At 44.7% G+C, this 16,259-nt stretch overlaps 1 protein-coding gene across 1 annotated transcript in view; it reads left to right on the top strand.

Annotated features, from left to right (window-relative positions):
- chd6 (chromodomain helicase DNA binding protein 6) overlaps window positions 1–16,259 on the top strand; it is a 67,666-nt gene that overhangs the window by 6,056 nt on the left and 45,351 nt on the right. Inside the window, exons 2-8 of the mRNA XM_083772074.1 lie at window positions 797–939; window positions 1,982–2,030; window positions 8,608–8,923; window positions 11,096–11,365; window positions 12,417–12,777; window positions 14,256–14,409; window positions 15,881–16,030. Of these exons, the coding sequence (XP_083628200.1) occupies window positions 2,001–2,030; window positions 8,608–8,923; window positions 11,096–11,365; window positions 12,417–12,777; window positions 14,256–14,409; window positions 15,881–16,030 (1,281 nt within the window). The 5' untranslated portion in view covers window positions 797–939; window positions 1,982–2,000. The remainder of the gene's footprint in view (window positions 1–796; window positions 940–1,981; window positions 2,031–8,607; window positions 8,924–11,095; window positions 11,366–12,416; window positions 12,778–14,255; window positions 14,410–15,880; window positions 16,031–16,259) is intronic.

The raw sequence follows: 16,259 nt of genomic DNA on the forward strand, positions 1-16,259 counted from the left end.
TCACAAAGTCAACCTCGCATTACACGTGTGTTACAGGCGAATGTATACGTCGTAGGATCAGGGGTGTGATGATGTGGTAAGCTTGTAGATCTGCTATTTTTTTGCGCACAGACCGTTGTACGGCTAGGTATAACTTCTCACATTTCATTTTTCATTTTCTAGTGCGATCGCCGATTCGTTTGCGGCTGACAGTGGCTGCCTGGTGAATATTTTGGCATATCACCCAACCTTTAGTAGAAACCCAATTACCCAAAGTCTTCCCATTGTGGGGGTGTCACATTACTTAGTTTTAGACTCAGTCTCCCGCTGTTATTTGACGCTGCCATTCTCTCTACTGTTTCCGTAAACAATAATCATGGGCACCGGAGCCAATGTAACGCACATGTCATGTGACACGGTTTGGCCGACGAGACCGCCAAGATTTCATAAAACTATTAACCCGTAAAACCACACAACCCTAATACAGTGCAACAGAAATATGAACATTGGTTTATGCATTTACATTACAGTTAAATAAATCCTTGAATCCATGAACTGCCGTGCATATGAAACTTGATGGCTGACATCAAGTAGACAGACAGAGTAGATGGAACCAAGACGAGAATAATGAATGTCTTTGACAACACAAATGCGCATAGTTTATTATTATTTCCACACAAAAGGAGAGCTTTCGTTTGCCACAGGTTGTACATTTTCTATAAGACAAATGTAATGTTTTCTGTAAACGCAACATCATGGGGGAACTAGTACAGACAGCCTCTCAGTGCTCAACTGCTTCAATCCTTCTGCTACTCAGGTGGAAGAGCACATCACCGCATGCCTGGCTGACATCTCACAGTGGATGTCTTCTCACCACCTTAAGCTGAACCCAGACAAGACTGAGCTTCTCTTCTTCACAGCTAAGTCCTGCCCCACGCAGGATCTACAAAGCGACCAAAGGTATGGCTGCCCCATATATCCAACCCTGTTAATGTTGTTGACTAAAGCCCTAACCACACCAAAGGGTCACCATGCAACTCCTTGAATCACTAGCGATGTGGGTCAACATGCAACAAGATATATCACACCGCAGGGACAACACTAAAACCGTCTTGACCCTTTGGTGCAGTTAGGGCTTAAGACTAAGACTAAAAGACTGAAGTATTTGATATTTAGACAATTTCAGAAGACTAAATAGGACTAAGACTAAATGGTGTTATATTCAAAAGACTAAGACTAAATCAAAATCTGCTGAAAAAAAGTAACACTGCTTGCAGGGGCATGCAAAGGTTGAAATGAAGAAAATGCCAGCACTAATTACATGTCCTTTTTTCACGATTTTATTTACCCCCGACGAGAGCCAACAACGTACGCGTTTCGGCCTGGTTGGCCTTCCTCAGCGTTGTGATTTTGTTCTAACCTGAATGCTGCGGGTTGTCTGCTTTTTTCTCAGTATGCAAAGGTTAAAATGTAATTTAGATAGCATGTTATGTATACAATACAGATGTCATTATTGACCAGACATCCTATAGTAGTTTATAGTTTATGTTTAGATATTATTGGTTTAAATGGTAAATGGTGCATTTATATAGCGCCTTTATCCAAGGCGCTTTACATAGATTGTGCATTACATTCACCCTTCACACACACATTCATACACCGATGGCGACGGAAACCATGCAAGGCACCAACCAGCACATCAGGAGCAATTATAGGGGTTCAGTGTCTTGCTCAAGGACACTTCGACACTAACTCTGGGAGAGCCCGGGTTCGAACTGGCAACCTTGCGGTTACCATCCGGCCACTCTCCATCCGGCCACTCTACCCATGTGCCACCGCCGCCCGGTTTACTTGGTTTACTTATGTTTTAGCCTCTCCTCTCCTCTCCTCTCCTCTCCTCTCCTCTCCTCTCCTCTCCTCTCCTCTCCTCTCCTCTCCTCTCCTCTCCTCTCCTCTCCTCTCTCTAGTTGTATTAAACACTATGTAACCTCTCCTCTAACAGATGCAGTGACAGATAGAAGATGAAAATTCACAAGAAGGACAAGCAGCAGGTCTGTACAGTCTGCACACACACACACACACACACACATGCACACATGCGCGCACACACACACACACACACACACACACACACACACACAATGGCGCTACAATGTCTGAAGAAGCCAAAGGTTCTAGTTCATGAGACTGCATAGTGGCCAAGGTTAGAGTTCAAGACTCACGGTCAAGTGTAACATGATGTTTTATTAAATCATTGTAGTGTATGTTGCATTAGCGGATTCCCTGACATGCCTTTATATCGGCTCCTGTAAATGTTCATCATGGTATTTTCAACAGACTATAACAAGTAGGGGTGCGACGATACATTTTAACAGCGATACGATACGTATCATAATTGATTGATTGAATACTTTATTGGCAGAACGCCGTTCCGCTAAAAATAAAATCACACCCGTGTGAAGTAAGAGGTGCAAATCAGTGTGGGGGTCTCCGGGGGGTCCCCGGAACTTCCAGACCCGCAGGAACGCGCCAAGGGTGCCCCCTTCCGGCGAGCCGCCCTGTGTCCGAAACAGTCGATAAATGACAGAGTTACTGTGTGGGGATCCCTGTACTGTACTGTACTGTACTGTACTGTACTGTACTGTACTGTACTGATACACCTGAAATCATCATATATACAGTTAATATGTATGTGTGTGTTAGGCTGCACAACAGTGACACTTGGTTTTGAAAACCAACCAAATGCTATTTCCGTGCTCGGACACAGACAGCCAGGCAGCCAGAGACACACAAAGCTCCTTAACACACTGTACATCCGATGTCTGTGAACGTCCTAGCGCATCCTCAATGATACCGGGCGAGATAAGAATATTCAGAATTCTTTCATTTTTTTTTCTTTTTTTTTGTCCGTTCGCCTTCCGGCTACCGTATGCTACGCTCTGGGCTCATATTAGCTTACCGTTGACTTAGCTGTTAGCACGGCGGAAAGAATGACTCGTCTCTCTTAATCCAGGGCGCTCTCCGTGGTTATGAACGGATCGATATACCGTAATTTCCGGACTATAAGGCGCACCTGAATATAAGCCGCACCAGCCAAATTTAGGGGAAATCCCAAATATGTACGTATACAAGCCGCACCGGACTATAAGCCGCAGGTGTTTTAATGTTTAATTACCATATGTAAAGGTTTCCGCACGGTCACCCCTTTTCCATCTCGCCCCACTATTATACTGATTATAAAAGGTATTATATTAATTTATCATTGTTAAGTTCACTCTGCATATCCACGGGCATAATAGCATGATGATGCCTGCTAGAAGGAAGGTCCTAAATTAATTTAATTAAGCAGTGACCGTCTCTGTGTCATGTTATTCTTTCTTAATTTTAAAGAGTATAGAGATCGACTACTTCTCCAACCTACGTACTAATCCATTCATCCTGGCTGATTGTTTTCATATCATATACAAGCCTACTGTACGTGGATTTTGCCATTACCGCCACTCGTGTGGGCTGCAGTGGCAGCATTCAAGACACAGTCCCTCCTCACTCTGCCCAATATTATCCACAGTTTGGTGACAGTCAATGGTCGCAACGGAGTGAAGTGATCACTGTAGCCTGCTAGCTAGCAAGCCTAGCATGTAATATTAAATAACCTAGCCATTATAAAGACCAAAGGAACTGTGGTTGTAACTTGATGTGAACATGGCTTGTATGAATTGAATGAATAACATCCAATCGTTTTTCAACCAGCGCTGGCCTCTCTTCCGTGCCTATAGTCCGGAAATTACGGTACTGGCGCTTCATTTCTGCTCCTCATCCGTCTCTCCCGCAAAATATGAACGCTTTTTGGATCATATATCGTATAAATTAAAATTATCGCAATGTAAGCTTGCAATGTAAAGTCAACTTTTTTTAGTAGATCGTTTCCGGGTCGTGGCTATCAGAGTAAAAGCGCTCAGACAACTCCGGCCACCCAGAGCTTCTATTTTGAAGAACTTCCGGCACTGATTGTGTTTTAATGAAGTGGGTACACCACTTAAAAATCAGAGACATTGTCACGCTCATGTCACATCAGCCATAATAACCATACTAGTAAGACGCCCTGTGGGCGAGAATACCGGAAGAAGCAGGAGTTAAACTATTAATCTGGGGTCTGTGAGGTCAGATGTACAGTTGCTGGCCGGCTCCTGGATATATGCAGATCTAGGTGATAATCCAGTCTTCTCCATGTATGGCTATGCAGGGTTTCATGTCCATTAGCAGACTGACTGATCAATCATTCTGTTGAGCTGGTTGAGTCATTATTGTGATGTCAGAACGGGTCAGCTCCATATATGGAGATCTAAGGGTTTGATGAGGTCAGATCAACATATGGAATGAATTCTGTATTGCTGCCTGCTGTGTCGTGAATAAAAGTTGTCTGGAGCATTACAGAGTGAGTTGCGAGCCCCTGCAATAAATATTGTCTTCTTTTCTTTTTTTTATTTATGTTTTTTTGTCCCACGATTTTGTAACCCATTTTTCTCCCCTGTGTCAATCATCCTGTGATGTGATCCTGGGCTCTACACACCCTCCGCCAACCTAGAAACAGAAAACAGAATTGACTCTCACTTCTACTGACTATAGGCAAATTAAAAGAATGCACTGTTATGACGAAAAGAGAGCTGAGCCAGAAGGCTAAGCTAGAGTCTACCGAGCTGTCTTTGTTTCCTATTCTCTCACCTATGCTCATGAAGTGTGTGTAGGTCATGTCGACCGAAAGAATAAGGTTGCGGATACAAGCGGCCGGAATGAGTTTTCTCAGAAGGGTGGCTGGCCTCTCCCTTAGAGATAGGGTGAGAAGTTCAGTCACACGGGAGAGGCTCGGAGTATAGTAGAGTCTCTGCTTCTTTGCCTGGAAAGGAGCCAGCTTAGGTGGTTTGGGCATCTGGTTAGGATGCCTCTCTCGGCATCTCCCTAGGGAGACCCCCCCAGGGCAGACCAGTTTGAGGGGTTTATATATCCCAGAAAGTGAAGTTGGTAAGTTTGCTGTTGTAGGTTGTTTTAGGTGCATGGGCTATCACATATAATACATATAAAGGCCTTTATATAGCCTACTATGATATCAATGGTGGATCTCTCTCTCCCTCTCTCTCTCATGCAGGGCTGTCCATGCCTGACTGTGCAAGTGTGCGTAATGTGACAATATCATTAGTTTGGTTTTGGGAGACAATACATCCATGACTGCATGGAGGTAGAGTTCCCAAGGATTCACCAAGGATTCACCATAATTTTAAATCTTAAAAATCGCTTAAGAAATTAGAGAGATCTGCCTTAGTAAAATGTCAGTGGTCTTGGCTACCAAAATGTATTTGTGTACGCTCCGCGATGGGCACACCTAGATTTTCATTCATTTTTTCAGATCATTGTCATTGCAGTGCATTAAATAATAGCCTATTCACTTCATAAACTAGACTAAGCTGTAGACTACATTACAACTTGGTTGATTGATTGATTGATTACATTTGTATTAATGGTTAATAATAAAAAGCACAACTCAATACAAAGACTGCTACTGTGGACGACACACTGATAAAGCATTACACTTGTTTACAACTTGGTTCCACCATTTTCAATTCATCAGAACATTTAGAGACAAACAAATATACTATATCTATATAAAAAACGGGAAATCATGTAAGGAGGTAAAACATTAAGTGATGCAATGACAACAAAAAGTCAGTGAGTAAACTAGTCACATTCACATTTAAATATTGACTTCCTTGTTGCATTGAACGGCCAACTGAACCGATTGTCTTGGACGTCATGTTTAAAAACACAACGATCAGGACATGCCAGAGAATGACAAAAGAACAAGCTGACAGTGTAAGAATCAAACTTTATTTTTATTTTTTTATTTCTCTGTCTCTGTTGCTGCGGGAGGTGGGTTGGCCCCACCTCGTTTTTCTCTAACCGGCTTCGTTGTGATTCGCTTTTGCCGAGGCTGCAGCTGTGTGCTATTGGTCCTCTCCGACAGGCATGTTTGTAGATTGGCTTTTGGCAGACAGAGAATCCACACGCACAGAGAATCCAGGATCGCCATTGGCCGCCCAAGCTTGACAAAGAAGTATCAGCAGGCGCCACCGTGCCCCAAGCCCCCAGTGAGGCTTTCCAGCGTTGAAGCACTCGGCCCTAGTGGTTGGAGCGTAAACTGCAGGCGGACCCGTGGATTCATGACGAGGAAACCCCGTGCAGCTGGGCTTTAACATTGAGCGCTCGATTGCACTTCCGCATTTGCCAACCGAAATTTGGTTGGCAAATGCGGAAGTAGAGGGTTCTTCCGGGTGCTTCAAAACGCCACTGAGCCAGTGGCGTATGCAGGAATTAATTATTACCTTGCCAAATGAGCCAATCCTATCTGCCTACACACACACACGGCCCGCCTCACGAGTGCGCTCCGGTCCGGTGCGGTATTTCCGAACGTGGCCACAGTATCTTGACAGTCTCCGCTGCTCAAACAGCCAGTTGATAAAACACAATACACCCACTATTTTTCGGCTGGGCCGAGTTCAGAAATACCTGATCCCAGGGACCTGGGACCAGGTGTGCATGCACTGAGCAACTTCCACTGAAATGAATAGCAGGGGAGGCTATCGCTCCGGTTCAGTCTCTATCCTTCTTTATACTCTATGCCGTGCCCCCACAAACAAATGTATTAACACTTCTTGTAGCGAACCCAAGCCAGAGAATGGTGAAGTGTACTGATGTTTCCAGAAGGTTTTATTTATGCTCAGCCTTAGACCTCGTTTTGAACATAAAGTTGATTCCTTTGTGTGAAACTCTGGACAGACACCGCAAGAACTATAGAACAGATAAAACAAGCTAAAATAATAAAAAATAAAATGAGCTCTTACAACATACAAACATTACAAACCAGGTCAAATAAACAATAACATACAGAATGGGCCTTTAAAAAACACACAAACACAATTACATATAATCACAATGTTTTTTCATAAGACGCATCAAACACATTACCTTGTTCCTGTTCTAGCTGGGTGCTAAGATATAAAACTGATGCTGCTGCTGCTTCAAACCATTTCTTCTGACTCTGAGCAGCCAGGTGAGTGCAATAACCAATCATGGAAACCCCCAGTGGAAAGTTACCAGGATCACAGCCTCACACTGAACTCAAAACCAAAAACCCCTTCAAAATAAAAGTATGACACAAGTTACATACAAATAATTACAAAGACAAAATACAGTGCCTTGGGTCATTTACACTTCTGATGCACAGGACGTCCACATACGTCTTATCAAATAAAACCGCGGGGTGCTAAGGACATGTGGGGATATAAGACGATATAAAACGATATTAAAGCCCATTTCGTTTACAAGCGCAGCCATTACTTCCTTGTTTACGGCCCGACAAAAAACCCTATTTTCTCTGAATCTACGCTGCTTCCGCGCAGATTGCTCATAACGCAGATGTTCTGTTCTAATTTCGGACTTCATGCATCTCGGTTACAATATTAACGCTTCGAGTTTCGCTTCGGTGCAGGCATTAAAGCACGCGCGGAGCCATAGTGTGCACGTGTGCGTGTACCATTGTGTAAACATCAGCAGCAACTGCTCCTCAGTGTGACGGCTCACCCCACACACGCGCACACACACACACACACACACACACACACACACACACACACACACACACACATTGATTGGTTGGCAGGGATTTATCAGGGCCGTTGCCATAGAAACAGGCTCTCTGTAGCTAAACTGCAGAGAGGACGGCGTAAACACACCATCTCCATGGTAACCCTTTAGTTACCACGTCTGTCTGTCTGTCTGTCTGTAACAGACAAATAAATATAGATTAGTATTTATTTATAGGAGGCTTTATTCCAGACTGTGGATTCACATGTAAACTACAGTATAACTAGTAGGCTTTATTCCAGACTGCAGATTAAATGTAAACAGGAAGGCTGAATTCACACAACCATAGATATAAAAAAATAGATGCCTCATTGGCCGGTGCAGGTTGTTGGAGCCATGTGTCTCCAGCATAAGAGGGAAGTCAAGCAGAAGTGCGGCACGCTGCGTCACTGCCACTCAAGTGACTACTGGCCAATCACAGCACGTCTTTTCCGGGATTTATCAATTCAATCCGGAAGGAGCTTTATTGGCATGAGAAAACAAACGTTTACATTGCCTGTCTGATTGGCCTACCGAACGTCCCCTTCTGTTAATCTCGGGAAATCTTGCCTCCATGTTGCCTCCATGTTGCCTCCTCTCGAGAGACACATGCCCCAAAGCCGAAGGAGGCGTCTACCTTTTTATTTCTATGCACACAACTGACCCTGTACCTGAGGACACGTGTTCTCTTTCTCCCTCCTGGGTCCTCCGCATGCCACAGAACTTCCTCCAGCAGGGCAATGGAGGCTACCAAGCCGGCAAGCCTTTCATGGCACCATGTAAATCTGAATTTCATCCAGCAGAAGAAGTGCACTGACCTATCACAACTGCTAGAATGGACAGACGCTAGGGTGGAAGTAGAGTATAGTAACTGTAGCTTACAAAGATATTCTGTGAGAATATCACAAAGCAGCTGTTAATGTCTCTCTCTCTCTCTCTCTCTCTCTCTCTCAGATGTTAAGTGTCACTGCTTCCTCCTCGACGGACCAAGCCACGCCCCTCTCTTCACATCGCCGTACGTCTCCATTACCCAGCATCGCGCGGGGTCAGCTGCTCGCCACTGGGCCCAACAAGGACCTGCGGCTGCGCCTCATCACCGCGTCAACGGCTAATCACTGCGCGGTCGCCACGGTCACCGGCCCCTCCCCTTCCGGCTCCCCGAGCGAGGACGACGATGGAGGGGGCGCGGCCAATGGAGGGTCGGGAGCCAATGGAGGGCCAGGAGCCAGGGTGAAGAAGAAACGCAAGAAAAAAGACAAGCGCGACAGAGGTAAGCCCCGCTCACTTTGAACAGGCATATCTCATGAACTGTTTGACCGTCAGTAATATAACGTCGATACACATATGCGTCTCCTCACGAGGAACACATTTGTCACACCCTTTTGAAAATACGCTAATACGCCACTATAAATTTAAAATGTCTGACTTCCTGTTGGGTTTAGGTCATGGCTCCAAAATACTTTTATGTAAGTCGAGACATGACACAGGTGTGTATTGTTAAGGTCCGGCACTCAGACCATAACAAAGAAGGGCAACAAGCATAGGATAAATGCAAAAATGTAAGGGTTATTAAATAGAATAAAGCATTTAAAGTAGAGAATGCAAAGGTTTCCAACTAAAACTTGGCAGGGAAACAAAACTGCCACCACAAATTGAGAACTGAATCAAACCAACAATATGCCCTGTGTGGCCCTGCTCGATTGTGGCCCAGGTGGAAGAGAAAGAAGCACTAGCAAGGTGGCTCTTTTATAGTGATTGGAGGCACTGGCCAGCTGCCTCCAATCTCCAACCTGGTCCCATCCAGGGGGGCAGTGAGGCTGGATTTGTGTGAAGCCATTAGGACATCCTGACATCCTGAAAGTTCATATAATGGCCTGTTGTATTGTCATTGGGCCCAAAAAAACCCATAGCTCCATAGAGGTCCATGTATTTGGGCCCAACTTCACCTAGACTGTATTACCTTAATAAACATGGTCATGAATACTTTCTGCTTCCAGTCACTAGTTTAAAGTCTCATTTCTCATGTCATAATATTCTTTTTGGAAAATTATGGTCCCATTTATTAAATAAATTACCATAAAGTCGAGTATGTTCTGAGGGGCGTGGCTACCGTTACAGTCTATGATCAGGATCCACCCCCACTCGAGTCAAAATAAAAACCAACGAAGAAGAAGGGGGGAAGTCCCGCCTCGTTGTCTGGGCCAGCCAGTGGCCAGCTGGGCCCAAACGGATCTAGAAAGATGGCGATGTACTGACAGGCTTCATCTAACGTCAATATCAGACCCGGAAAACGCTTTGTCCATATTCTTTTACAGTCTATGGTCCCATCACACTGAAAGACATATTAGTAAAGCACACGCATAAACCCTGACATAGGCCCGTCACAGTATCAATTTGCAATTTTTGCATACATGTAGGTGAAACCTACATGTATGTATAATGCGGTTTCAAGCACAAACTTTTGTATGGGTTGTGTGAAGTTGGCCGACCAGCCAAGGCTCCAAAAAGACAGACGAGTCCAAGAATGCCCTTTTAGGGGTTTTTTATTCACCTTTCCAGTCCCGTGCAGATTATGGTACAGTGCGGCCTCGGCAAAGACAATGACGAAAAACAAGATTTGGACAAAATAACAGATGTACAACCAAACACACTTGAAGACAACACTACTGAACAACACCTAAAACAAGGAGAAGCTGTAACAGGCCATACCCTTACTTTCCAAAGGGCCCTGGCAGCTCTCACTTAGGCTGTTACCTGTGTGTCAACCAAGGTACTCACAAACATCAGCTGCGGTCTCCCCTTTATAGGAGAGAGACATACCAAACCATATCACAGCAAATTGGCAATTCAATTAACTCACCATAAGCATACAAAAGGCCAATGAGTTAACACACCATTACTGAAGGTTTTAACCTGAACTTAAACATGAAATTCCGGACGTCCATTCATACACAAACTATAGTTTGGTTTTAAATAAGATTGCTCTCGAATCAACCACCCCTCAATAAATCAATAAATATCTTTAAAACAATTAGTATCCTTCAGCAATGCATTTCAGTTACAGTATCAATAAATAGAACATACACTTTACAACTTGAACCGCCACTTCCAAGCCGGCTAATTGATGATAATTAATTGGAAGCAGGTGTAGTAAAGTTCATGCCATGTCCCCATTCATTGTCTGTGTATAGGGCACGGGCTGCCCCGTGACAGGTTGCTATTGAGACACTAGGCCACGTCCCTTTATTTATATAGGTAATTATTTGCCGCTTGTGAAGTTGTGCAACTTTTTGAGAATGTTTAGCGCCTCCTCAAAAACGCTTTCATTTCTGGATTTCAATAGGGTTTCACACTGGTGCAGTGCTCGGACCCTAACTATATAGTATATAAATATAATATATCATATATAAATATATAATAATAAAATATATATCACTCACAGGATCAGAGGAGAGAGAGAGCAACAAACCAAAGAAACGCAGGGAGGACAATGAGGACAGAGGAGACAAGGAGGCGAGGAAGAGTCCTAAGGAGGCGAGGAAGAGTCCTAAGGAGCACAGGGAGAGGAAGGAGGGGAGGAAGGCCATGTCCCTGGCCACTCCACTGGCCACACCCCTGGCCACACCCCTGGCGGTCGGCGCGGTGAAAACTCCCGCTAAACGAGGCAGGAAACCCAAAGTCAAAGTCCTGCCCCCTCGGCCTGTCGGCCAAGGTACTTTTATTTATTATTATTATTATTATTATTATTATACTATTAGTCGGTTAGACACTGATGAACAGGTGTTCATGCTCCTCAGATGTGAAGTATTTATTTAAATAAGCGTGACCCTGCTTGTAGTATTTATTTAAATAAGCGTGACCCTGCTTGTAGTATTTATTTAAATAAGCGTGACCCTGCTTGTAGTATTTATTTAAATAAGCGTGACCCTGCTTGTAGTATTTATTTAAATAAGCGTGACCCTGCTTGTAGTATTTATTTAAATAAGTGTGACCCTGCTTGTAGTATTTATTTAAATAAGCGTGACCCTGCTTGTAGTATTTATTTAAATAAGCGTGACCCTGCTTGTAGTATTTATTTAAATAAGTGTGACCCTGCTTGTAGTATTTATTTAAATAAGTGTGACCCTGCTTGTAGTCTTTATTTAAGGGTGCGTTCGGAAATGTGCCCTGAACGCACTGGTGTGCTCTCTTGTCATTCGTTTATTCAGTGCACTCGGTGCGTTGTCGTTGGAAAATCCAGTGCACTGCCAACCGGCTGTGCCGAGTGCCCGCACTGAGGGACCCTACCCTGAAGCTGGGGTTGCGTGATTGCGTCACATATGTGGTCGATCGTAAATATGGCACACTGAACGCACTCTGTCACGTCACCGCCCACCACACTGCTTGTAGTCTTTATCCTTCCACCCTAATGGGAAGGGGTGTGTCCCCTCACCTGTGCAATTTACAGCCTCTGCCTCAGCCAATTGATTGCCATGGCAACCCCACACCTGCAAATTGATTACTTAACCAGACCACTTTTTACAGTCAGTTTGCACTCTTCAGGCACAGGCAGACTGGCAGATACAGAGATCTCCATGTGGGACACAGACAGACAGTTTAAATGGGTGCTATGACAAGTTGACACCGGGTATTATTAAGTTGCATCGCTCTCAAGTAGGCCGGTGGCCGACGGGCACGTACAAGTCTAGTTTATTTAAATAAGTGGGACCCTGCTTGTAGTATTCTTTTTTAAATAAGTGACCCTGCTTGTGCTCCGTCCCTAGCGGCCTCTGCAACCCCCCCGCCCCCCGCACGCCTCAACACTGCGCCCAGCAGACCTGCAGCGCAGAACCGGGCCAACCACAACCTAGCTGCAGCGGCCAGGACCCAGAACCACAGCCAGGCAGCCGGCCAGAGGACCCAGAACCACAGCCAGGCGGCCGGCCAGAGGACCCAGAACCACAGCCAGGCGGCCGGCCAGAGGACCCAGAACCACAGCCAGGCGGCCGGCCAGAGGACCCAGAACCACAGCCAGGCGGCCGGCCAGAGGACCCAGAACCACAGCCAGGCGGCCGGCCAGAGGACCCAGAACCACAGCCAGACCACAGCTCCAAATGCACCGAGACAGAGGGGACGCAAACCCAGGTAAACACCATGGGCCCCATTCACTACGCTGTTTACACCAAGCCCCCAGAAAGGGCTGGCCAACGTTGAAGCCGCCGAGACGTAGTGGTCGAAGCTGGGACTGCAGTTGGGCCCGTGCATTTAGCACGAGGAAACCCCTCGCAGCTGGGGCTTAAAATTGAGTGCTCGTTTGCACTTCTGCATTTGACCACCTGGTCCTCACTCTATCCTTTATAACTATGGTTTACACCCAATTAAATTCAAAGGGCTTTATTGGCATGAGAAAACATATGTTTACATTGCCAAAGCAGAAAGAACAATACAACAATACAGCAATACAATCAAAACAAAAATGATGTACATTCAATAGATCAAATTCTATGTACCAAGGTCACTCAATGCAGGTATAGTGCAGGAATATACACAATGTACACACAATATACCTTTCTCGATTGCGAGACTGTGCTCACTGAGTCTGTACCTAGTTAAGATTTTTCTTTGTTTTGGGTCGGTCACGGTGCTCAGGTATTCTGCCACTGTGTATTCTCTGTTTAGGGCCAGATAGCATTCTAGTTTACTCTGCTTTTGTGTTGCTTCTTTCCAATGTGTCAGATAGTTTTCCTTTTGCTGTTTCATAATTTGGTTTAGTACAATGGGTTTTCTATCTCGTGGCTCTGTTTGTGTTTGTGCCTGGAGTTCCAGGGCCAGATGGCTGAGGGGGCATCTCTCTAGACTAGAGTTTCACTGTGTGTGAGTGCCTTGTTATGGAGTGCATCTAGGTTCTTTTAGGTGGTTGTAGAACTTAAGTGCTCTCTTTTTTATTTTGATTATGAGTGGGTATCGTCCTAATTCCGCCCTGCATGCATTATTTGGTGTTTTTCGCTGGGTACGGAGAATGGATTTGCAGAGTTCTGTGTGTAGGGTCTCGGTTTGGTGTTTATCCCATTTTTCAAGATCATGGTTTGCTAATGGTCCCCAGATCTCGCAACCATAGAGGGAAATTGGTTCTATCACAGAGTCCAGTATTTTAAGCCAGGTTTTAATTGGGATGTCTATTTTGATGTTTCTTTTGATGGCATAGAATGCCCTTCTTGCCTTGTCTCTCAGGTCCTACACCCATATTTTGGGCGTAAAGGAATTTACGTCCAAAATTCCCACGGTAGTAGTCTTAGAATAAGGCATTCTAATGACATACAGCAAGCTTTGGTTCCATGTAAGGCCCAAACCACACCAATGGGTCGCCATGCAACTCCTTGCAACCAAACAGTTGCGCGTAGACGCATGTAGATGCATGTAGTTGCAGGCAACCATTGAATAGAGCGCCGAAGTCTTGACGTCACTCGCTCATCCCCTGTTTCTAGCGAAAACGTAACTAATTCAGCAGCAGTAACATTAGCGTTTTCTCAGTCAGTTGATTCTTCATATCCATATGAATGAAACGGCCGGGATGACATTTTTTTAATTGATCCTGTATTAATCTATTATTCGGTACTCCACAGGGATCCTGTCGTGGAGAAGAAGAAAAAAGGGAAGAGGAGAAGTCAGGAGGCGGGGTTTCCGGAGGGGGAGGGGCCAGAGAGTGACGACACCTCCTCGCTGTCGCTGTCAATCAACCCTGGAACCGACGACAGCCAAGACCCCCTGGACAGCACTGTGAGTGTGTGTGTGTCTGTGTGTGTGTGTTTTTCTGTCTGTCACTAGAGGTGGGAAAAAAATCGATTATCCAATTAATCGCGATGTATCGCAATTCTTTTTTACCGGAGCAAAAGGGCAGAACTAATCTGCGACTGCACTGCAGCGTCGTACCAGACCGTTTAGAGTGACGCACACAGAGCTCGCACACGCTTTAGCTTTCAACAACCAAAACAGAACGAGTTACCAACGCGGAGGGGAAGAGAAGAAAATATGACAGAAAGGGAACATTTTGGATTGTATGAGGTTGAGGGGACATAGGAACTCGATAAAACTTACACCATCGACTGTGCATGAAATGTGCCCGAGATGGGACGCTCCAAAGTGCGTAACATGGCCCGGAATCCGTCGCTCTCCACAACCGTAACGACCACGAACGTAAATCCTTTATTGCAGTCGCCTTTTCTGAGTGCATGGGCAGCTGTGTCAGCGTGTTCGGGATGGTTGTCTTGACTGCATCTCTGGATGTCAGTGGGCAATATGGTCTCTCATATTGGTCTTGTTCCCACTGTATTGTTTTTTCAACACAACTTGCACACGTTGTGAGTTGTATCGAGTTCCCGTGTCCCCTCAACGTTATATAATCCAAAAGGTTGCCATACACTTGTAAAATACTTTAAACCAAATGCTCCTTAATGTGTGCAAACAAACAGAAAGGTGCAACATATGTAGTCTCAAAAACTGACCCCAAGCTTCCTTAATGACACTAAAGTAACTGAAAAGTAAATCCCTTAATAAGGAAACAAAGAAAAGCACCTTTTTTGTCGTAACAAAGAATAAACAAACAAAAGACAATTTGACAGAGCGCTGACCTCAACCGAAATCCTGCCCATGTATTTCTTTATTTGTTAATATGTGTATGCTTGTACAAATTCTTTTTTTTTTTTAAGAAAGCTGTAATGTAATGTAATGTTTCTAAGAGTTTGATGGGGAGGAGCTGAGCTGAGTGTTCGATTAATCTGTTTATTGCTATTCTGTATCTGGCCACGGACCCCCATCTGAAAATATTTTCAGAAGCAAAGATTTGAGTTAAAAACGTGCACTGCAGAAGCAAAGATTTTAGTTAAAAACGTGCACTGCAGAAGCAAAGATTTTAGTTAAAAACTTGCACTGTGAAAGACTATATATATTCATAATCATTAGAAAGCACTTTGTTTATTAGTCACACAGTGACTGAGTGATTAACAGTGAGTGATTAATCATGATTAATCGGCTTTAAATCTAATCGTAACGTAGCCCAATTAATCAGGATTAATCTAATCGTGACCCTCTGTATCGATATGTAATCGGTAATCGCATCGCCAGGTACATGTGTGTGTGTGTGCGTGCGGATGCATCTTGTTACTACAGGATAACAAAAAACATCTCTGCCTGTCTGTCTGTCTATGTGCCTGACTGTCTGTCTGTGTGTGTCTCCCTGTCTGTCCGCCAGAAGCGTCGTTCAGGTAGACAGGTGAAGAGGCGGAAGTATAATGAAGATCTGGACTTTAAGGTCGTTGATGATGATGGTGAAACCATTGCTGTGTTGGGAACGGGTCGCCTCGCAGCTCTGAACGCTACCGCCCTCGCCTGGCAGTCTGAGGTATTATTATTATTATTTATTTATTTTTACGTTACATATATTGCATTTCCATACATGCGAACGTAGAGTGACTCAGGTTACAGGACTACAGCGTTGACAAACAACCCCTTCAGCCAATCTGCCTAACCAAAGAAATCATCTCCAGTCTACCCTCGCCATGTCAACCACACAGGAATGAGCAGGTTGGGGCTGACTTGGGGCCTGGGTAGAACCTAACCAGTAAGACGCC

Source organism: Protomyctophum parallelum, assembly GCF_964188405.1.
Source record: "Protomyctophum parallelum genome assembly, chromosome: 8".
Classification (NCBI taxonomy): domain Eukaryota; kingdom Metazoa; phylum Chordata; class Actinopteri; order Myctophiformes; family Myctophidae; genus Protomyctophum; species Protomyctophum parallelum.